This window comes from Heteronotia binoei, chromosome 21, assembly GCF_032191835.1.
Source record: "Heteronotia binoei isolate CCM8104 ecotype False Entrance Well chromosome 21, APGP_CSIRO_Hbin_v1, whole genome shotgun sequence".
Lineage (NCBI taxonomy): Eukaryota > Metazoa > Chordata > Lepidosauria > Squamata > Gekkonidae > Heteronotia > Heteronotia binoei.
In genome coordinates, this window is record NC_083243.1 from 61,765,605 (window position 1) to 61,789,544 (window position 23,940).

Sequence of the window (23,940 nt, forward strand, 5' to 3'; positions counted from 1 at the left end):
GACACCTGGTCTTGGTGAGTGAGGGTAGAAATTATTTCTGCCCTTCCCCCACCATGGGTTTGGGAAGAACTTTTCTGTACCCCATGGCATTTGCACAAAATTATAAAACAAACACACACTTCCTTCTGTTTTACTATATCAAAACTCTTTGTGAGATGTGTGTTTCCTAGTTCTCTCATCCATTCCTTTCTTTATTGGTCAAATGTGTGAGCAGGCAGCACCTGGGAAATTACTGGTAAGTAGGGCTTTTTTGTGTGGAAAAAGCCCAGCAGGAACTCATTTGCGTATTAGGCCACACACCCTGACATCACCATTGTTTAGCGCAGGACTTTTTTGTAGAAAAAGCCCAGCAGGAACTCATTTGCATATTAGACCACACCCCCTGACACCAAGCCAGCCAGAACTGCGTTCCTGCTCAAAAAAAGCCCTGCTGGTAAGGTCTCAGGATTTCAACTTGAACCTTCTTCCCACTTAGTCATGGTGACTTGGGGGGCAAGTACCTTTGAACTCTGTGGAACATACCACTGAGTTACTGACATAGACACAAACAATGAATTGCCAAATTATGGAGATAGTTTCAGGTATTGGTCTGCAGTAACAAACAAGATTTGAGTCTGATAGCATCTTGGAGACAAACATGATTTTCAGAGTACGATTGTAGTCATGAAACAAGATTGCACCCTTCATCAGATACTACCTGGATTCCAGTCTTGCTTTCTGAAATTATGAAGAAAATGAGTAAAAAATGAGTTTCCCAAACTGTGATGAAGTCACAACAGATATTATATATCTGTTTTGCCTTTTATCAACGAAAAATCACACTTTACAGTTTGAAAGCTCCCACTCTGGAATGTTTGGCAGCCACTGTTGCTACATATATTGTGATAGCAGCCAGCTGTGACAGCTAATTCTATCAAATCAAGACATGGTTAGGAGATTCCTGTATATGGCAGTGTGCTAGTACACTACGAATATCTTGGCATGGCAATGAATTTCAAGTGGAGATCCTTCATGCTTGGCATAGAAGCATTCAGCTATTTGTTCTCCTGCTCAGCTCTGCCAGTGCTTCATCTTAAGGACATTCTGTGTGCTTGTCTCCTGGGAATGAGCAAGTTGCTGAAAGCCCATAGGTGACATGTGGCAGCCATCAAATCTAGCTTGGCAGTGGCTTGGAGGGTAGGGTTACAATGGACCTCTGTGGAGCAGCTCTGTACTTTGCTCTTTATGCACATCAGGTGCAGAGTTGTATCCATCTGTCATTATGTTATATTAAAATACTCAATAATGATTGGATTCATTTTTGCTACAGTCAAATAGTGTTCTTTTTTTCCTTTTTAGAATGTGGATTTTGATATGAAACAAGATTGTAGTCAACTGGTAGAGAGAATAAATGTTTTCAAAACTGCTTTCAGTGAAAATGAAGATGATGAAAGGTAACTGGTTTCAGAACGTATTATGTTTATGCTTTCTCTTTTGCCTTCAGTAATAGAACCAAGACTAGTCCTTGCTTTATATTCTGTACTTCTCCGAAGTAGCTCAGGATAGTATTCATATTTGGTAGCCATCTTGTAATTCAGACTGGACTACAAGAAAATAACTGTTCCAACATATCTATTGAGGTTCATAGCTTAGTGGAGGTTTTGAACTCTAGTCTCCTGAGTCCTTGGTGATATGCTCTTGCCTTATAATAAATTCATTTTGAGAAAGGGAAAGGAAACTATAAGCAATGTGATTTTAATTTTTTGTAGTGCATCCAAAGATGCTCACTGTAAATTGATATTAAAAGCTTCAGAAATACATTTGCAATGTTGAAAAGGCTTTTGGAGTTGGAACTTTTCTGTCAGAAGTCTGAAACAAATTTGTGTGCACTTTTCAAAGTGCATTATTTTATAGAAATTATGTAATGTGTGTCTCCTCTGTCTCCACAGTCGTCCAGCAGTTGCATTAATTCGAAAATTGATAGCAGTGTTAGAATCTATTGAACGTCTACCTTTGCACCTATATGATACACCAGGATCAACATATAATTTACAGGTAACTTCCTAGTTCTGTGAAAATCTGCTGTTTTATATCAAAGATAATTTACATCCAAGATGGTCATATGTAAAGAAAGATCTCTGCGGAGTTCATATAATATAAGTAAACCTTGCCTACCTTGCAAAAGCATATGCTTTTCAACAGTTACTGGGTCAGCTGGCTAGAAATTTGTTCTTTGGCAACTGTTGAATCTTTATAACTGTACCTTCTAAAAATGGTGTGGAAAACCCCCTGTGTGCTGTGTTGAATGAAATATGTATTCTTGTGTTGAATTTCTTTAGATAAACAGGCCTTAATTAGTTTTAGTGACAGCTTGGGAGGAGGCACTTAGTGTTTTTTACTACAAATAAAATTGTATGTGTGAACTTTAAAGATGTCAAATGGAATATGTTTTTAAATGGTGTTCAGTAGTTTTGCTCAGTTTCTTTTTCACATTGTTCTAATCAGCAGAAAGTTTTGTACGTACTTAGTGTTTTATTGTTAACAGTAAAAGTACTGTTTGGTACTCTGATATGGGGGAGGTGAGGGACATTTTTTTCCCCCTCTCTAAACTGTAAGGCTCTGCAATCAAATTTGTTACATTGGCTTTAGATTTTGACAAGAAGGCTACGATTTCGCTTGGAACGTGCTTCTGGAGAGACAGCTTTGATTGACCGAACAGGCCGAATGTTGAAAATGGAGCCTTTGGCAACTGTAGAATCTTTAGAACAGTACCTCCTAAAAATGGTGAGTAGCCCTCCATATACCCTGTTGAATTAAACATCTGTTCTTCTGTGATACATTTCTGTTGCCCTTTTCTTTTGTTAGGTTGCAAAGCAGTGGTATGACTTTGACAGAGCATCATTTGTTTTTGTAAGAAAACTACGTGAGGGGCAGACATTTATTTTCAGACATCAGCATGATTTTGACGAAAATGGAATTATTTACTGGATTGGAACAAATGCTAAGTAAGACATTATTACATTGTTTAAAAATATATTAGCCCTATATGTAACACATAGAGACTTTATATTTAGGTACTAGACTCCAGCAGCTTGGTTCATATGTAAAGCAAGACTTAAGTTTTAATGTTTAAACAAGCAGTTCCCCCTTCAATTCTCACACTTCATCTCTTGGGTACATCCCAACCACACATTCAACTGAGAATGACATGCTGCATTGGCACAGTGTGTTATCTGTGTACAGTGGAGCATACATCCCACAGTTGGTTGTTAAATCCAGATTGAGCAAATTTTACTAGGACTGGGTTTAACAGGATCTTCTGGTTTGCTGCAAAAGAGGAAGGGAATCCAGCTGATGAAAGAGTATGTGAGGCCAAAGTTCAGGTACAAACATCCATTGATTGTTTTACAGTAACCCAGAACCTTACCCTGATTCCTTTTTCTAAAAGTAAAGAATTTTGAAATTAGTTTCATTATTAGATATTGACTTATAACCGTACTGTCCTAACCTTCTGGAAAGTGTGCGCAAGAAGAATTGTAGTTACTTTCCTCCACCCACAAACCTCTTCCCCACTTCCCCATGCTGCTCTGGTATGGATCCACTGCTCCACCCCAAGAAGATGTCAAGGGTCATGAGAGACTGCAGCAAGAGGGGAAAAAGTTTGGAGTTTCTTTCCTCAAGTGTAGCAGTAATTGCTACAGAGCCAGTTTGGTGTAGTGGTTAAGTGTGCGGACTCTTATCTGGAAGAACCGGGTTTGATTCCCCACTCCTCCACTTGCAGCTTCTGGAATGGCCTTGGGTCATCCATAGCTATCGCAGGAGTTGTCCTTGAAAGGGCAGCTGCTGTGAGAGCCTTCTCAGCCCCATCCACCTCACAGGGTGTCTGTTGTGGGGGGAGAAGATATAGGAGATTGTAAGCCGCTCCGAGTCTCTAATTCAGAGAGAAGGATGGGGTATAAATCTGCTGTCCTTTTCTATCGGTTTTAGATTTTTAGTTTTTATAAACAGAGGATATACTGGTTGATTATTTATTTTTGATGAATTCCAAACCACACAGTTCTTGAGTGAGGACATGATAGAAATTAAGCAAATAAATATGAAAGTATGTGTTGTAGTTTCAGATGATGGCGTTTGTAGTATGACTTGAACCATGCAGAAATCAGGTGTTTTTCAGATTCTGCTTGAAACTGAACTTAATGTAGGTTATTTCAGAGCTTGTTTTCTTTTTTATGAATAATATTTGTTCTTTGTATTGCAGAACAGCATATGAGTGGGTAAATCCAGCTGCCTATGGGTTAGTAGTAGTTACATCTTCAGAAGGAAGGAATCTGCCTTACGGTCGTTTGGAAGACATCTTAAGTCGTGACAGTTCAGCTCTAAATTGTCATACTAATGATGATAAGAATGCATGGTTTGCCATAGACCTTGGTCTTTGGGTAGTACCATCAGCATACACATTGCGCCATGCTCGTGGATATGGAAGATCTGCACTCAGAAACTGGGTTTTTCAGGTGTCTAAGGATGGACAGAACTGGACTACTCTCTACACTCATGTTGATGATTGTAGTCTCAATGAACCAGGGTATGTTGTGCTGAATCTCTGCTTCTCCTGTGGTAGCTTTACTTCTTCTGAATGGTTCTTTACTGTCCAGTCTGCACAGAGCAATTATGTTTCTGTAAACCTTTACCAACCATATTATAATATAGGATTCTGAATATACAGAAGTCACTGTATCAACTATTTCCATCATTGCCTTCAAGATCCAGTTTGCCATACTTAAGGGCTCTGTAAATTAAAAAACCACTAAGAGACGCCATAAATTTTAAACAACAAAACAGTGTAATGTAGAGGTCAGTGGTGTTCTGACAAAGCTTGCACATAGAACTTCAAATAGACAAGAGCATGTTGCAAAAAGACATTCACAGAAGGCAGTTCAAAAACAGTCTTTCCAAGGAGTAACAATATTCCAGTATTTAGTTTGTGGAACTAAAAGAAGCCCTTCCAAACATGTCTGTTCTAGATATCAAGACGTTTCATCTGTCTTTCTTCAGTTTGGAGGCTTATTTATCACTGGAACCCAATCTTTACAATACATTCACAGGAGACCAACAAGGTTCAGAACATGTCTGTTAGATTTCCAGGTTTTTAAGGGCTCAGCAAGGAATTATGGACATGCATTATTTTATTCCCTATGCTTCTTTGAAAGTGTAAACTTTTTGGAATTAATATAACACTGGGTCTTCAACACAGTAGTACAAAATGAGATGCAGTTCTTAAATGCAATTGTAGAAGATAATGAATAATTTATTCTGAAGTTTCTTTACTTTTTAAAGTAATGTCTTTGAATAGTAGTATGAAATCAGTTGTTCTGTGTCCTCATATGTTTCCTTGTTTGTTTGTTTTTAAAATTCCAATATTTTTTTCATGTCTCTGCCAAATTAATGTAAAGCTCAACAGCAACATGGCCACTAGACCCACCAAAGGATGAGAAGCAAGGCTGGAGACACGTACGAATTAAACAAATGGGGAAGAATGCTAGCGGGCAAACTCACTACCTCTCTCTATCTGGATTTGAACTTTATGGCACTGTGAATGGTGTGTGTGAGGATCAGCTAGGTAAGCAGTGTATATGAACTGGTGTTGTCTTCACTCAATATTATAGATTACTCATGTACAATCCAGAATGCTGTTCAGCATTTTTGAAAATCAGTATTGGCTTTTTTGAAAAGCTTGCTTTAATTATTAGCTGAATTATGCTTATGAGTTTTTAAGGTACATTCAGTCAAATCAGAACTCTGAAATTGCTATGTAGCTTGTTTTGTTTTTTATATTATTTGTGTTTAATAATAATGATAGAAAATATTCTATTTAGCATTATTTTAAGTTGCCATTTCAATTGTCTCAAGGGAAAGCAGCTAAAGAAGCAGAGGCTAATCTGCGAAGGCAGAGGCGACTGGTTCGTTCTCAGGTCCTGAAGTATATGGTTCCTGGTGCCCGTGTCATCCGAGGAATTGACTGGAAATGGAGAGATCAGGATGGTAGCCCACAAGGCGAAGGCACTGTTACAGGTGAATTACACAATGGTAAGCACACATTTAAATCTCTTTAGATAACTATTACTTAAATAGTTTTACATATTGCAGGTTTATAGTGTGAGGGTGGATTGGTGATTCAGAATTGGTAGAAAACATAGCAGAAGATTCTTGTACTTTGAATAACTGCTCAAAAGTTAAATTACAATTCTTTGTGGACATCTGGTCATTTTAAAGCACAAATTCACTGTCTTTGTGCCTTTTGAAAGAAAGAAAAATTGCTTGAGTTTCCTGAAATGTAATTGACACTACAATCCTATACGCAGTTTAAGTAAGCCACATTGACTTGTTTTGGAACTTGCTTTCAAATGAGACTATTTAAAATTGCTGCTAAAAGCAGGAAACTATATGAATGGGCTTGTAAAGTATTGTTTAGGGTTTCAAGTAGCTATGAAGGAAAATTCTTTGGAAAACAAGAGAGTGCCTTCAGTGTTATTGTTTGCTCTAAAATAATTGAGGGCAAGAAGACTTTATTATCCTTGCATCTTCACCGCCACAAAGAGGCATCTAAAATTTGAACTGCAGTGGAATATAAAGACCGACCTGGGTTTTTAGGTTGCAGTCCTCATTCATCCTAAGTGACTCTGCTTTATATTTTGAGAAATGTGTATTTTCAGAAAGCTGAATATTAGGTTACTTGTTAGTTGTAGTTCAAAATAGGTGACCTTATTGGTCCATAAGAACACAGTTTTTGTACATGTTAACAGCTACAAAATAAGAATAATACAGAAATCTAACCTGATCATCAAATAGAGTTAAGTATTGTGAACATTATGTACAAGCCATATTATTTACACAGGTAGTTGTGACCTTTCTGCTCGGGTATTTTGTGTACTGTACTGTAGTGTGAATGAAAGATCAGTTGTTTCCTGTCCATGTAATATTAGAATATCTTTCTGTACCTTTTCTAGCTTGGCATTCACAACTCTTCCCCCCCCCCCCCAAAAAAAAAAAAAAGTCTTTGTTGAGTTTCTTGTCTCTTCTTATCTTGCTAGCTTCACTGGGATCAAGTTGCTGGGTTTTTTTTATCCTAGATATTATGAATCCAAAACATATGATGATATTAAGACTCTGATCTTAAATAACCAAGACCATAACATTAAGTTTTATACTATTGAGTAAGGAAATGATTTTACATGTTTAGTGTGTATAATACATGCTACCCTTAAGTATAGCATTCAAGGTCTAATCATCTCATTGGTTTCTCTTCTTTGCAATGCACTATTCCCTTTTTTGCATTACAATTTTAGATACTTCACAGTTGCAACTACACATTTAAAAAAAACCTTAAAATTTGCATTGAATATAGTACTTTAAGTGCTCATCTGTGACAAGAGTCTATTTTACTTCCACGATATCATTGCAGTCCTAAACAGAGTTGTACCCTTATAAGCATATTGACTTTATTGGATTTAAAAGACTGTACTCTGTGCAACTGAACAACAACAAAACGAATTCTGCTTAGGATGGCCCTATATGCTTCTAATTAGCAATACTTTATCTAGGTTTATAACACTCAGAAAATTTATTCATAATGTGAATAAAATGCTGATAATTTTAAATAATTACTGCTTGTAAAAGTAGATGAAAAGTAAAGGATAAGACTAAAATGAAATTTTGCCCTTAGTATGGAGATACTATTTTTCTGAACTATGTTGTGAGGTTTGATTAACTAGCTGTACCTCAGATCCATGAAAGATGACCTGCATTAGGCCCCTTTCGAAAGAAAAGGAATGTGTGTAGTTCTGTTCCATACCAAGACATTGAAAATGTGCTTTCAAATGAACAACTAGAATAGAATCAGTTTTTTAAAAAGTTAAAATGCACAAGTAAAAGGCCTTCATATTGACCCTCATTTTTGCAAAGTGACTATAGTTACTGTGTTATATAATCTGGCAGTGGAGCTTATAACTTGAAGCTTAAGCACTGTTGACCCTTGCTGTAGCTGAGCAGCTTCATCTCTCTTACCATTCCTTAATGCTTTGACAATATACAATCATAAAATTGTGTTCCTGAAAGTTACGCCTGTACATATGAAACTTATCGAGCCTTTAGATGATAAAGGGTTTTTAACTACCCACATGTTTCTACCCAATTTAGGTCAAATTTTACCTTGTTTAAAGGAATTAAAACTTTTAAATGAATTGGGGATGGGGCGGTGGCTCAGTGGTAGAGCATCTGCTTGGGAAGCAGAAGGTCCCAGGTTCAATCCCTGGCATCTCCAAAAAAGGGTCCAGGCAAATAGGTGTGACAAACCTCAGCTTGAGACCCTGGAGAGCCTCTGCCAGTCTGAGAAGATAATACTGACTTTGATGGACCGAGGGTCTGATTCAGTATAAGGCAGCTTCATATGTTCATATGTGCTTAGCTTTTTTATCAAACGTTTTTGTCAAATATAAATTGTAATGAACCTTGTGAAGGAGGCACTTGAAAGGGCACATCTTTGACTTAATAGGTTTCATCTACCTGGAAGTAAACATTTTCTGACTAGATTCTTAGATATTCAGAATTGAGATGGGTGATGCCAGTGTCTTCCATTTTAAATTCATACACCTAAAATAATGCCTTTTCTGAACTTCAAAACGTTTTAATGTAACTTGGCTTTCAAGGCCATTAAGTAATCTGTAATTCAAGGTAGTGGCCCAATGAGAAGCTGATCCCATATTGTGGAGCTACTGTCTGACACGCTCCTGTCTGCTTTCTGCTGGGTCTCACAAACTCCTGTCCCTTTCTAGGCTGGATTGATGTCACCTGGGATGCTGGTGGCTCTAACTCTTACCGTATGGGCGCAGAAGGAAAATTTGACCTCAAGCTTGCCCCAGGGTACGACCCTGATTCAGCGGCATCACCCAAACCTGTTTCATCCACTGTTTCAGGCACAACGCAGTCATGGAGCAGCTTGGTGAAAAACAACTGTCCAGACAAGATGACTGCTGCTGCAGGCTCCTCAAGTAGAAAAGGAAGTAGCAGTTCTGTCTGTAGCGTGGCAAGTAGCAGCGACATCAGCTTGGGTTCGACCAAAATGGAACGGAGATCTGAAAATGTAATGGAACAAAATATAGTTTCAGGCACTGATGTTCATGAACCAATTGTTGTACTTTCCTCTGCTGATGCAATGCCTCAGACTGAAGTAGGGTCCTCATCCAGTGCAAGTACCAGCACCTTAACCGCAGATGTGGGAAATGAAAATGTTGAAAGGAAGCTAGGACCTGACAACTCAGTCCGTGCTACTGGGGAGTCCAATGCTATATCCATGGGAATTGTTAGTGTGAGTTCTCCTGATGTCAGTTCAGTATCTGAGCTAACCAATAAAGAAGCCACTTCCCAGCGACCTCTTAGTTCTTCAGCAAGTAACAGACTGTCAGTGAGTTCACTTTTGGCTGCTGGAGCCCCAATGAGTTCCAGTGCGAGTGTTCCTAATTTATCCTCACGGGAAACCTCTAGCTTGGAGTCCTTTGTCCGGAGAGTGGCGAACATAGCTCGCACCAATGCTACTAACAACATGAATTTAAGCCGAAGTAGCAGTGATAACAACACTAATACTTTGGGAAGGAATGTCATGAGCACTGCAAGTAAGTAAAACTAAAAGTAATTACATTTTAGTAAAAGGGGGAAATGAAGGCTGTCATCTTGTTCTTAAAATGTGAGTAGAGATGCCAATCCTTCGCTTCAGAATCGCCAGAAATGGGGGTGGAGGTGGGGAAGGGAAGGAAATGTCTGCTGGGCACTTCATTATTCCCTATGTGGAGATCGATTCTTATAGGGTATAATGGGGAATTGATCTGGAGGTATAGGGGGCTCTGCGGTGGCTGTTTTTTGAGGTAGAGGCACCACATTTTCAGTATAGTATCTAGTGCCTCTCCCCAAAATACCCCCCAAGTTTCAAAAACATTGGGCCATGGGGTCCAATTCTATGAGCCCCAAAAGAAGGTGCCCCTATCCTTCATTATTTCCTATAGAAGGAAGGCATTTAAAAAGGTGTGCTGTCCCTTTAAACGTGATGGCCAGAACTCCCTTGGAGTTCACTTATGCTTGTCACACCCTTGCTCCTGGTTCCACCCCCAAAGTCCCCAGATATTTCTTGAATTGGACTTGGCAACCCTAGTGAGAATGGTATAATAGCAACTGTTCTAGACAAGTTTGGCTTTTCTGTCTTGAATTTTGAATTAATTGGGAAATACTGTTAAATTCCTAAGATATTATAAATACATAATCAGTGTTTTATAGCACCATTGTTCTTTGACTGGATCTTTAATGCAACTGCTAAATGCACAAAACTTCTCAAGACTTAGGGCACTTGGTTTAAGAAAATGAAATGATTACATATTTTCAAAATTAGGTCATGTTCTCACATAAAAAGCTAAGTAGATGTCGATGGCACACTTATTTCTGATGCTGGTTAGAATGCGGGGCTCAATTAAGCAGTACTTAATTAGATAAGGTGTTGGTCATTTGTGGTCAGAGAAAACAGTTGTTTCTAAATCGCTGTATTAATGGGCTTTTCCCCACTATAAATGCAATTGGATATTCCAGCGTCTGGTTTGTATGCGTGTGTGGTTTATTGCTGTTTCTCCCGTGAATATGGTGAAAAGTGGGAAATGGAGAAATATATGGGAAAAGTTTCTCTTTTGGGCAGAGATATTCTGCTTATTACTTAGACACAAGGCATATAGTTATTTTATCATTTTGTCTGGCCCAGTCCTGGAAGTTTCTGTTGCATAGTTGGAGCCTTCCTGATCTTTTTTTCCCCTTTTAAATGAGACAAGAAATACCTAATACATAAGTGGGAAAAATATGAAAATGTTTGTTCCTCAGAAAGTCCAGGAAGCCTGTGTATGTGTGTGCAGAGATTGGAATTGCATCCCATATTACTTGAACTTTTTGAGAAGTGGAATTGCTTTTCAGTTTACCCTTTCAAAAGTAGATTCCCCCCCCCCTTATTACTGTGAAGTATTTAGAAGAAACTGACTGACTGCCAGTGGTAGTGTAATTTGGTTATGGAAAGACCTATTGAAATGACAGAAGAAAAAACCCGTAGATTGTTCTAACAATTCATAAATATGAAATGCACAACCTGCTTGCAGAAGATATTCAATCTATTAAAACTTGAAAAATATTTAGACAGTACTGGGAACAAGCACAACCCTAGTGGTGTTGCCAGCACCTTGGGTTTCACCTCAGTCACTTGAGCAGAACACTGTCTCTTGGTGCTGAGCAAATGGTCTGGGTGCAGGGCATTGTCTACTCTGGGCTGATGAATTTGAATACTTTTATGCTGCAAATGATCATGAGCTTTGTAATGTGATTTACATATCATGTCAGAATACTTAAAAAGTAGGCCACATCATTTCCTCTGACAACTACATTAGTTCGTTCCCTTATATAGACTGTTTAAGGCCCTTTTCTTTCACTGATCAGTAGCTGTACACTGATAAATTATTGGTGACTTTTAAGTAATTTAAAAATATATTGGTTTAAAACAGCACTCATGAATGTTAATTATGCTGCTTTGGATCATTTATTTATCTTACCGTATCTTTATCTGTAGCTTCTCCTCTAATGGGTGCCCAAAGTTTTCCTAATCTGACTACAACTGGTACCTCATCAACAGTGACCATGTCTACATCCAGTGTTACTAGCAGCAGCAATGTAGCCACAGCAACTACAGTTTTATCTGTTGGTCAGTCACTTAGTAACACTCTAACTACTAGCCTAACATCAACATCTAGTGAGAGCGATACAGGTCAGGAAGCAGAATATTCTTTATATGGTAAGTTTAATTTTTAAATGAACATAAGCAGATTTCCAATTAATGATTTTCCTTTTCTTTTTTTTGTTATGGGTTTCTCACTTAGTAATTTCATTTACTAAAGCATATTAAATAACTGAGCTGTTTACCTTATAGAAAGGGTCCTCATGCAAAGGCTTTTAGGCAGAATATCAGCATTTCCATATCTTCTAGCTCTTCACACTCCTACACATGCTTTTCACTGATGGTATTTTTAGTGTTAAGTTTCAGTGTTAAGTTACTTAAAAATGGAAAACAACTAGCTGAGCACACTCTAGAATAACTCCCATCATTTGCTATGTCAAACATCCATTGATGTGTATGTTATAGTTTTATGACCTGTGCTTCCAACATGAGGCTGGATCCAATGACAGTTTCACCTAAGAAGTTCTCAGTGGAGTCGTTTCTCACTTTCTGTGCCCCCCTAGCTCCTGCTATTTATCCCAGAAATCTTCTCTGAAGGTTAGAGGACCCTTGTGAACAAACATACCACAATATGAGATGATGCAGATAAGATGTTTTTCCATCAAATTACACTGTTCTCAAGCAGCTGCTCATACTGTGCTCTATGGTGGAATTTTCAGAATATCTAGCAGGCTCCTGGGGTAATAGAAAACCACTGAAGGATTGCCAGTTCATTCTGCAAGCTTTTGTGCTGAGTCCAAACCATTGTAGTTTGCAGTTATTTTATGACTGAATAAGTTCACGTTGGGGATAATGTATATGAGAGTACACTGCCAATATTCTAAGTTGAATATAAGCATCATGGTATGTAATACTTAATACATATCGCAAACCCAGTACTCCATTTTATAATATGATTGTATGGGTTTGAGAACCATCATTTGGAAACAGTGCTAACAATAGAAAAACTGTTTTGGGGCCAAAACCAGAAAATGGAGGAGGGAAGGAATGTGTGAAACTACAACAAACTTGTAACCCATAGTTTGGAGGATCAGGTTTGTGATCTCTGAACCAGGCCAATTTCAGTAATGAAAGGAACTTACTTAGTAATAGTTATATTTATAGGGGGGAATGATAAAACAACTTGACATTTATGCAGTTACAAAGAAGTATTGATGTACTCAAATTTAGACTGCCTCGTTCTCACAGTTTTTTCACTTCTATGTGGAAAAGCTATAACTTTTTTATTTTTCAGAAGGCGCCCTGTAGCTAATAAGGCTGGCTCTCAATAAGAGGTTTGGAGACTGGCCAGGCTGTTTGATGAATTTCTGCCAGTGAGCAACAGGACTCAGCACTATGTGCTTCTTTTGGAACCTGGAATGCTCTTGTCACTGTGAAGGCACTTACTCTGTTGTATCATAGATGTGCAACAAAAGTCTGACACCCTGCTCCAGTTAAGAAGGTTCTTACCATTCTAGGAAGGACACATAAAGAACAGGAAAATGCCCCCTGAGTTTGATTTTTCACAGTAGTGAGAAGGGGATTCAATGGAAAGGTGTTCACTTCTTCCATTAAAGCATGTTATTATTGTTCGGTTATTTACTGCTTTTATATTAAAGCATTTGAGACAGCTTGCAACATTTAAGAAAAAATATGTATTGACTTTTTAGCGGAGGAGAGTTAGGAATAAGCTCCAGCTTCACTTGTTAAATCTCTAGTTGCTTCTTAGTTGTGGTCTGTAGAGGCATAGTGCTGTATTGTATGTCAGTAATGACCATTTGAACTTTCATTGTGGGTAAATTGCCACATCAAAAGGTTTTAATTTTTTTTTTTTTTGCAGTGTAGCAGTTCTACTTTTTTGAATATGCGCTTGATATCATATAAATCTACATGTGAGAATGAAGTGGTGAGAGCCCTAAAGAAGGCTTTTTATATTAATATGTGAATCAGTCCATGAAATATTGATCTCATATTGTTTGGATACATTGCAGTTAAGGCAACAGTAACAAAGGAATTGTCTGGGAAGTGCTGAAATGAAAATGGAAAAATAAAATAAAATAAAATAAAAAAACAAACTAAAATATGATCATATATCTTACAAGATGTTGAATTCTAGTTGATACTGAAATGTTGCACAAACCACACAGAAGCCACTGATAAATGTTGCAATGTCCTGTGTGTGCAGGATCACACAGTTTCAAGATAGATGAGCCTGCTTGCAGGGGAAGGTGGGAATAGAAATTTAAATAAATACTGTGTGGAACCCCTGGGTTGTATGGAAAATGTCTACAGTGAAACTAGCTACACATTCTAGCAACTTCAGTGTGATCTAATGTTTTGTGTGAATCATTTAATGTATAGAGAAGAATAAAAAAGAATCATGTACGCTTGGATGAGAACTGGATCAAATTTTTGTAAGACAAAACCTTCAACAAGATGTCAGAGTACTTCTATTTTCATCAACTTTTTTGACTGTCATATGAAGCGGAACTAAACATTACAAGGCTTTTTTTTATATCCATAAGTCTTAAAGAATTGCCTTTTCATGCTGATATTATTATGACATAGTATGTATGCAGATTTTCCATGACTCACCTGTTTTCCCCTCACCAGCAGTCCCTGAGACCTTTCAAAAATGGCTGCTGGGATCCTGGGACAAACTGCCAGGGTGCATGGAGGGACTGCAAAGAGGAGGGGGAATCAGGTGACATATTGCCTTGCTTTGCACTTGGCATGTTGGAGCTTTTGCTGGCACTGTGAGCAATGTTGGCACAAAAGAGAAATGGTGGAAGTGTCACCAGATTCCTTACTGGAGCCGCCTGCCCTCAGTGTGTCATATTTTGTCCATAAGGCTCCTGCAATCCTCAGTATGAACTGTTTGGAGGTCTTAGGGGGTTTCTAAGGAAAAGCGAAGGTGAAGAAGTTCCATCTGCCTTTCTCAGTTGTTAGAGTACAACCCATAACTGGACACTGATTTTGTTGTTTGTTTTAGTGGCTTTGATGACTTTTTGAGTAAGATTTTATTTCTTAAAAGGGAATTCTTTAAAGTGAATAAAACTGCATGCAACTCCTCAAGGATACATCAGATTGGATTTGCATGTTATTTTTTATTTGGTAAAATCACAATTTAGGTGCATTTCCTGCTACTTTTTTGCATGGTAGAAATGCTGATAAACATATGCTGTGAAGGTAAATGCTAATTCCTTTTCATGAGATCATAGTAAAATATACATCACAGATGTGGAAAGATAATTCTTATTGACTTTGCCATATCAAAAGATTAATCATACCAGTATTAGAAACATACTGGCAAGAGACTTGGTACAATCACATAAGGTCATGTCATGTTTTAAGAGAGAGTCTCAGGATATTTTTTTCCTTTTTCAAAAATTGGTTTAAAAAATAATTAATTTTTTCCCACTTAAAACCTGAGGTCTCTGTTTTCTTGTAACTTTGGGCTGTTTACATATGAAGAACATGCTATGTCAATCCTTTTGTATAGAAAAGTGCAGGTGACAGCCATTGCAGGTACATGCAGCAGGAACCTTCTATCAGTTTGGGTTTTCCTTCAGTGAATATGTTAAAACAGGCATATATAGTTACCACATGCAGCAATGTACTTGTAATTGCAGATTCCTGCACTGAGATGTTGGGAATTTTTCTACTCAGTTGTCAGTACCATTAATTGAAACACAAAGCAGGAAGATGCTACAGCTTGCCTGCAGAATAATAATGAGACAGGTTGGGGGGGAGGAGAATTTATCTGCAGGTAACTTATAGCTGCTTAAACTACTAGCTCCACTGCAAACAAGTATCATGCAGGTACCCTAAATTTAGGAAAATCAGAATATACTATTCTGGGGTTTCATCAAAGGTCTTTAGAAGATTCAAAAAGCTGAAATGTGCCTTCTGTAGTTGTTGGTGAAAAATGCCATGAAGTCACAGCCAATTTACAGTGACCCCGTAGGGTTTTCAAGGCAAGAGACTTTCAGAGGTGGTTTGCCATTGCCTGTCTCTGTGTCACACCCCTGGTATTCCTTGGAGGTCTCCCATCCAAATACTAGCCAGGGGCAACCCTGCTTAGCTTTCAAGATCTGATGAGATTGGACTAGTCTGGGCCATCCAGGTCAGGGCGCCTTCTGTAGTTGGCTTATGGCAAACCATTTTTTCCACTTGTGTATTTGTTTACCCATGTTACATCTTCTTTTGACTTGAAAGACCTAGGTTTAGATTCTCATGCTATTTATAGTTGTGTAGTCTATTAATTTCAGCTGTACTCCGTTAAAATGGATTACAGCAATGAAAGTGGTTTATGACTTCATAGTGAAGGGACAGTAAAAGTTGAACGTTTGTACTCAGGAAAAAAGTGCTGAGATGTATATTGCAAAATATTAGAGAAAGTGGTTAACTTGCTGACATATAATTTAAACTATGTGTGTGTTCATAATAACATTGTACCTGAAAGGGAGGGGGGCTTTCATCCAAACCATTTCCCATTCCTTTTCAGGTTGTTTTCTTTAGCATTTTTTCCCTTTTCAGCTTCCCATTTTCATATTTCCTTAAATAGATTTCTGCTCTGCTGTACTCTGTGGTACCTTTATTCCCCATTCTCCTGCTTTGAATTTATAGAATGAATTGACCGTTAATTCTTGCTGTATTTCCTTTTTTTAAAGTAGATCTTAGTTTTCATATTTTTCTGTGTAGATTTTCTTGATAGCTGCCGGGCTAGTACCCTGTTAGCAGAATTAGATGATGATGAAGATCTGCCTGAGCCAGATGAAGAAGATGATGAAAATGAAGATGACAATCAAGAAGATCAAGAATATGAGGAAGTTATGGTACTGTGTATACTGTATATATCTGTTCTTATATTTAGGGAAAGTGGAATTGTGTTAGTCTTATGGTTTTGCTGCCACCCAGAGCCATATAAAGAAACTTTTTACCCTTCTGAAGTTGTAGAAAAAGTTGCTTATCTTAAACCAGTTTCTTCGTTCACTTTAGATGTGTACAATACTTTTTCCATTTAAACTAATCTTACTGACTTTATTCTTATTATACAAATACTATACTTTGTATGTCATGTGAATTTGCAAGTTGGAGTAGCATGAGTCTATATTCCTGTTGTACTTCAGTTTAGGGAAACATTGAAAATTTTCGAATTGCACAGATTATTAAATACATTGTGATACAATATATGGCCTAGTTCCATGTTCCCCTGCATTCCATATTATCAGTAATCTGTATGAAGTCTGTAGGCGATAATCAGCATTCTGAGGGTCTTTTCAGAGTGGTTGCAGCCCAGTGCTTGAGAAGTCCTCTGCAGGCAACAGAAAAGCTTTGGAGGATTGTGTGATGTAGATGCAAGTTTAAGTACAAGTATATATAAGTATAGATGTGTCTTGTTTTCATCCAAATCCATTGGAGTAAACAATACTAATTCTCCAATATGATAGTTTCAAAGCAGCATCAGTTTAGCCTCCTGTTAAACAGAGCAACAAGGGCATCTGGGTTTTTGAAAGTGTAGATGAGCAGTGAATGAAATAATGGACAGGTGATAGAAGGCAAAACATGTTTTGCTTTGGTTTCAGTATCTGGTTTACCTATCTGAAGTTCCAGCTTGAATAACATAGAGTTTGTGATTTAAAAAAAAAAATAAACATATCTTTAAGCTATTTCTGCATGGTAATTTAATAGGAAGAAGAGGAGTATGAAACAAAAGGTGGACGTAGAAGAACATGGGATGATGATTATGTTTTGAAACGTCAGTTTTCTGCTTTAGTACCTGCCTTTGATCCTAGACCAGGACGTACTAATGTCCAACAAACAACAGATCTTGAAATCCCTCCCCCAGGTATATTGAAGAAAGGAAGGAGTTGAATATGTGTGAATGTATGTACATATATTAGCATGTCAGAGAAACAGAAGATATGTAACCAGATTAGAGGAGGGGGAGAGGCAGTGAATCTAACATACTGAAAGTTTATTTCAGGTAAAGGAACAATTTATCTGATAGGTTGCCTGTTTCCTTCCTGAAGCCTGTTCCTAGAAATTCATTGTTTTCCCTTCTGTTCTCCCTGCCTGGCAGGGTCTTTGGCTGTAGGGGGAGACAGTCTGTCTTTTAAGGAAAAATGTGAGAGAGTATGGGAGACTGAGTTGGGAAGTGGGATGATATTGAAGAGTGGAAGATGGGGGAGATAGGGAAAGTAAGTACAAGGCTGATGGGGGGAAAGACACCTCCTCCATATGTACATAAATTATCTGCAGTTTTAGATGAGAAGTATAATATTGTTTGAACCTGGAAGATCACTATCTGTGAAAAACTTAAATTTATGAAATGAATGGTATTAGGAATTTATTACTAATTTTAACCAGTTCACCTTTGTTTTCAGGAACTCCTCATTCAGAGCTTCTGGAAGAAGTTGAATGTACACCATCACCACGTTTAGCTCTTACGTTGAAAGTTACAGGCCTTGGTACAACGCGTGAAGTAGAACTACCCTTAACAAATTTTCGATCAACTATCTTTTATTATGTACAAAAATTACTTCAGCTTTCCTGCAATGGCAATGTGAAATCTGATAAACTCAGACGAATTTGGGAGCCAACATACACGTAAGAAATCTAAAATTTCTAAAAAGATAACTGTTTTAAAGTATACCACAATAACTGTTACTAATGTCTTTGTGATGAGCAGTCCTCCAAATGATGCAGCTGTGCCATCTCCATGTTTTTTGAATGAAGGTTGGTCAGCTGCACTGTTGAACAGTGATGACTGTTATTCCTGAATTCATCATTTCTCTCCTACCAACTTAACTAGTATTATTGATGCTATCAAAGAGGTCTGCTCTTGCAACAGCTTTTCATTTTCCAAAAGGACTATTCTGAGAATCAGGGGCCCCTCTGGATTGGTGTAGAATACAGTATGCAGCTAGAGTAGAAAATCTATTAAAATAGATTGTGTGCAAGGAAAAGTTTTTCCTCTCATCCCAGTCTGTGTTTGGTTTCAACCCTATACAGATATGTCAAGAACTTCTAGTCTCAGTTCAGATGTGATGCCAAGCCATGGTTTTGGCTTGATACTAGGTGTTCAAGCCTGGGACTCTCTTGGAGGAGGAAGAGACATGCAAACCAAGCACCTCCAGGGTCATTTATGTAATCTAAAACAAGGGTTAGTGTAAACAGTGTATATGGAAGAAAAAGCTCATATGACTCAATAGGTAGAAGTTGTCCCCAAATGAATCTATGATAGAAATGTATGAGTGCTTTTAACAGTTAGAACAACTTATATACAAGACCCCAAGGCTTGCTGTACTAGTAGAAAAGAACAAGAGTCCAGTAGCACCTTAGACTAATAAAATTTGTGGCAGGGAATGAGCTTTTGTGATTCACTGCTTGCTTCTTCAATATTTGACTCCTTTCTTCTGCTACAGATAGAATAACAAGGCTACCTATCTTGCTGTACTAGCATATGGATTTTCAGAATGGTCTTTATCAGCTGACTTAACAGTTCACTGTCAAGAATTAGAAAAGAGTAAGAGTCCAGTAGCACCTTAAAGACTAACAAAATTTGCGTTAGGATATGAGCTTCTTCAGATACTTCAAATACTGTTAGGAATGATTGGCAGATGACCTATTGATGTGTAACTTAATGGGGCAAAATGTATCACATAGCATCCAAGCTCCAAAGTACATAATATGTGCTTTGGAAGTAACATACTCTGCTGTGCAGAACTGTGCTGAAGTATGAAAATAACTCTGATCTTTTTTGTTTTTAGGATTGTATACAGAGAAATGAAGGATTCTGATAAAGAGAAAGAGAGTGGGAAAATGGTGAGATGTTTTAAGATTTGTATGGCTTGATGCAGATTTTTGTGTGATTTTGGTGCACTTCAGTAAACAGCAGCTTTTTTGGGGGAAATATTGTAGTTTCTTTATTGGAGATATGACAAAGAATGTTTGTAAATGCATGTTTCTAAAGAAATATATGTAGTGCATGTAAAATCTTAGAAACTGTACAATCAGGAAAGACCAACATTTGGTGGTTCCTGTTGTAGGGTTGCTGGTCAGTAGAGCATGTGGAACAGTACCTTGGCACTGATGAATTACCAAAGAATGACTTGATAACCTACCTGCAGAAGAATGCGGATTCAGCCTTTCTGCGCCACTGGAAATTAACCGGCACTAATAAAAGCATTAGGAAAAACAGAAATTGTTCCCAGCTCATAGCTGCATACAAGGTATATGTCTGCATCTAAAAGTACTGGTTTGGGGAGTGTCTGTGCTTTGTTTTGCATTGCAATAGGGGCCCTGACAGAGCAGTTTGATGTGTGACTAATGAAACTGCTTTCTGGATAAATATGTCCATGTGCCACTCTTATGTTTACCTGCTCCATTTCTCTTGTATGCGTCTTGATAAATGCAGTAATAAATATTAGTACCTAACAGCATTCTAAGCATTAAACGGTTTGCATCATACAAGCTTTTTTTATAATGATGTTTGGTGACCACATTGTCATTTTAACCAAAAACATAGTATGTGTGATTAATTATACAGGATTTTTGCGAGCATGGCTCAAAATCCAGCTTGAATCAGGGAGCTATTTCTACACTTCAGAATGCTGACATTCTGAGTTCAGCAAAAGAGCAGCCTCAAGCCAAAGCTGGTAGTGGACAGAATTCCTGTGGAGTAGAGGACGTCCTGCAGTTGCTTCGCATTTTGTATATTGTTGCAAGTGATCCTTACTCCACTCGAACATCTCAAGAAGGTAAGTGGAGTTTAATGCATGTTCTCCTAAAAGGCTCTTGCAGAGCTAACACATAGTAAGATAACTCTGTTGTTGATTTCAGAAGGAGATGAACAGCTTCAGTTTAATTTTCCACCAGATGAGTTCACAAGCAAAAAAATCACTACAAAGATTTTGCAGCAGATTGAGGTAATTTATCGAGATCATTCTTGAGAGATGATTTTAATGGCCTTTTAGCTTTATTAGAGATTATCTTGCTGTGGTCTTTTTTATAAAAAGGTGTGAGTTTTTTTAGAATGCCTTTCATGTATACCTTTTCCAGATTTCATGTGTCACTTTGCAAACTAATTGTGAAACTTCCAGAGCTTGTCAAAAGCTGCTTGTCAATCTTATTCAAGTCACACAGTGCATCCTTGGAAATAAAAACAAAACACCCCAATCCATTTACCACCATGCAACACAGAGGAAAGGGCTGGTTGGTGAAAAAGGGCAAAACCCAAGTGAAAACTTTGTTGTTATATCGCCCCATTCCTATAAAGACAGGGCTCTGGGAGATATACATCAGTGGTAAAACAGTAGATAAAATCATACAGCAATTTAAATACACAGTTATAAACAAGTATTGAAAATACCTAAAATCCAATATGGTGTCGCAATAAATCTTATTTCCATGCTGGACTGTGCCTCTGCCCCATGGGCAGGGCAGGGCAGGAGGAGGGAAACATGAAACAAGAAAGAAAGGGGCAGGTGCCCAGCCATGGTCACACCATCGTCGTCCTCAACTGAAAGGAACATGTCTGCCTTACAGGCCTTATATCCCACAGGGCTGTGATGGTGTTCAGCAGAGAGTTAACACCAGGTCAGGTCTGGGACTGAAAAAGCCCTGGCCTTGACTGAGGACAGCGGGACATCTTTGGGGTAGGGTATCACCAGCAAATTATTCTCCACTGGTCAAAGTGCTGGGAACATACTGGAGGTGATGGGTCCCTGACTGCTCAAGGCCTTAAAAGTCAATAGTAAAACAGTATTAGATCTACAGTTCAACGGATAGTTTTGAAACTTGAACCTGCTTGGTAATAAGTCACTGAGATGCAAATCAGAATTGCCATCTTAAATAACATGATTTATTTTAATTTTTAACATTTCTTTGAAATAGAAACCTTGCAGACGCAAAATAACAGAATTACAGTTCAATGTTTGAGGCCTGTTATGCCACCTAAATTAGTATCTGCTTTTTATTTAATTATGATGGTTCAATTCCCAACATGTATTTTAAGGAAGGGCATGAAAAATGATTGCATGAGTTGCATTTGCAGAAGTTGTCTTGGATAAATAGCTGCTTTTATATTCCATCTGATTCTTTTTGCTCCTCAGACTTCATTCTTTAAATTGCTTATGTATTAAATTACAGGAGCCATTGGCACTAGCAAGTGGAGCCTTACCAGACTGGTGTGAACAGATAACTAGCAAGTGCCCCTTCTTGATTCCGTTTGAAACAAGACAGCTATATTTCACTTGCACAGCATTCGGGGCATCAAGGTAAGGAACTTGACAGAATTAATATTGAAATTTATTTTGACATGGAAAAACTAATGTATAGTGGTTTGTTAATACTATGCAGAACTAGGTTAAGGGAAATGTGTAGAAATGCAAATATCTCATGCCAAAAAATGTAGAATGAAGAAGTGGTAGATCAGTTTAGGAATATACATTTATCCAAGTGTTAAGATTTATGGAAACAGTCTGCCTTACAAAGGTATTCTTACTCTGGTCCACATTTTCCAGAAGTGGCAGGCACAATGTTGTATAAAGAAATGAGAGAACAACTATTGATGGCTCCTGGGTTTTTTTGGCCAATGCGTGACACAGAGTGTTGGACTGGATGGGCCATTGGCCTGATCCAACATGGCTTCTCTTATGTTCTTAAATGTGGTTACTCAGAGATTTCACAAAGTCAGTATCTCTGTTTTGAAGTTTTGAATCAATGTATCTCTTGCTACCAGAGCGATAGTGTGGCTACAGAATCGACGTGAGGCAACTGTGGAGCGGACACGAACTACAAGCACAGTGCGAAGAGATGATCCAGGAGAATTCAGAGTTGGGCGCCTTAAACATGAAAGAGTGAAAGTTCCACGTGGTGAATCCCTGATGGAGTGGGCAGAAAATGTCATGCAAATCCATGCAGACAGAAAGTCTGTTCTAGAGGTAAATTTTTCACAATTATTTAGAACCGTGTTTATTATTTAGAAACCAGTAGTACCTTAGAGACCCACAGGATTTTTGGAGTATAGTCTTTTGAGGGTCAAAGCTCTCTTGAGTCCCAAAAGCTTTTACTCCTAAAGTCTTGTTGGTCTCTACGGTGCTACTGGACTCCAGTGTAGCTGTTCTACCAAAGACTGACATGGTTACCCTATGAAACTATTCTACAGTAGGCTCTACAGTGCTGTACACAGGTAATAAAATCCAGTAACTACATGTACTGTTATGTTCTCTGGCCTGCAGGTTGAATTTTTGGGAGAAGAGGGAACAGGATTGGGACCCACCTTGGAGTTCTATGCACTGGTTGCAGCAGAATTCCAAAGGACAGATTTGGGAACATGGCTCTGTGATGACGATTTTCCAGATGATGAGTCACGTCAGGTATAATTTATGCTTGTTTCAGTAAAAAAGTAAAGATAAATACTGCTGTTGCTTCTCTTAAAAATCTAGCACATCTGAGTTCTTCTATTATTTCTTTTATTTAAATAGGTCGACATTGGTGGTGGATTAAAACCACCTGGATACTATGTACAACGATCTTGTGGGCTCTTCACTGCACCATTCCCACAGGATAGCGATGAACTTGAAAGAATAACAAAACTCTTTCACTTCCTGGGGATTTTCTTAGCCAAATGCATCCAGGACAACAGACTGGTGGACTTGCCCATTTCTAAGCCTTTCTTTAAACTCATGTGCATGGGAGACATTAAAAGCAATATAAGTAAATTGATTTATGAGTCACGAGGTGACAGAGATTTACACTGCACTGAAAGTCAGTCAGAGGCTTCTACGGAAGAGGGGCATGACTCTCTTTCAGTGGGAAGTTTTGAAGAAGATTCCAAATCTGAATTTATTCTTGATCCACCAAAACCTAAACCTCCAGCATGGTTTAATGGGATTTTAACCTGGGAGGACTTTGAATTGGTGAACCCTCACAGAGCAAGATTTTTAAAAGAAATTAAAGATCTTGCAATTAAAAGACGGCAAATATTAAGCAACAAAGGGCTTTCGGAAGATGAAAAGAATACCAAATTGCAGGAACTCATGATGAAGAACCCATCAGGATCTGGACCTCCACTGAGTATAGAAGATTTAGGGTAAAGATGTTACTTTGTTGCTGTTACCTGCATGGTGGGATGAAAAATTAGTATGCACATTATGACATGATGCAGT

At 38.1% G+C, this 23,940-nt stretch overlaps 1 protein-coding gene across 6 annotated transcripts in view; it reads left to right on the forward strand.

Annotated features, from left to right (window-relative positions):
* The window catches only part of HECTD1 (HECT domain E3 ubiquitin protein ligase 1), a 75,160-nt gene that overhangs the window by 44,076 nt on the left and 7,144 nt on the right, over positions 1 to 23,940 (forward strand). For 2 of the 6 annotated variants that reach the window (XM_060261425.1, XM_060261426.1), the window contains exons 18-37: positions 1,339 to 1,433; positions 1,929 to 2,034; positions 2,629 to 2,763; positions 2,845 to 2,984; positions 4,238 to 4,561; positions 5,430 to 5,596; positions 5,887 to 6,063; positions 8,808 to 9,644; positions 11,621 to 11,842; positions 16,469 to 16,602; positions 17,459 to 17,615; positions 18,154 to 18,376; positions 19,540 to 19,594; positions 19,819 to 20,001; positions 20,319 to 20,529; positions 20,612 to 20,697; positions 21,920 to 22,047; positions 22,512 to 22,713; positions 23,011 to 23,148; positions 23,257 to 23,864. In XM_060261425.1, the coding sequence (XP_060117408.1) occupies positions 1,339 to 1,433; positions 1,929 to 2,034; positions 2,629 to 2,763; positions 2,845 to 2,984; positions 4,238 to 4,561; positions 5,430 to 5,596; positions 5,887 to 6,063; positions 8,808 to 9,644; positions 11,621 to 11,842; positions 16,469 to 16,602; positions 17,459 to 17,615; positions 18,154 to 18,376; positions 19,540 to 19,594; positions 19,819 to 20,001; positions 20,319 to 20,529; positions 20,612 to 20,697; positions 21,920 to 22,047; positions 22,512 to 22,713; positions 23,011 to 23,148; positions 23,257 to 23,864 (4,328 nt within the window). The remainder of the gene's footprint in view (positions 1 to 1,338; positions 1,434 to 1,928; positions 2,035 to 2,628; positions 2,764 to 2,844; positions 2,985 to 4,237; positions 4,562 to 5,429; positions 5,597 to 5,886; positions 6,064 to 8,807; positions 9,645 to 11,620; positions 11,843 to 16,468; positions 16,603 to 17,458; positions 17,616 to 18,153; positions 18,377 to 19,539; positions 19,595 to 19,818; positions 20,002 to 20,318; positions 20,530 to 20,611; positions 20,698 to 21,919; positions 22,048 to 22,511; positions 22,714 to 23,010; positions 23,149 to 23,256; positions 23,865 to 23,940) is intronic. The other 4 variants (XM_060261427.1, XM_060261428.1, XM_060261429.1 and 1 more) reach the window with 3 other exon arrangements.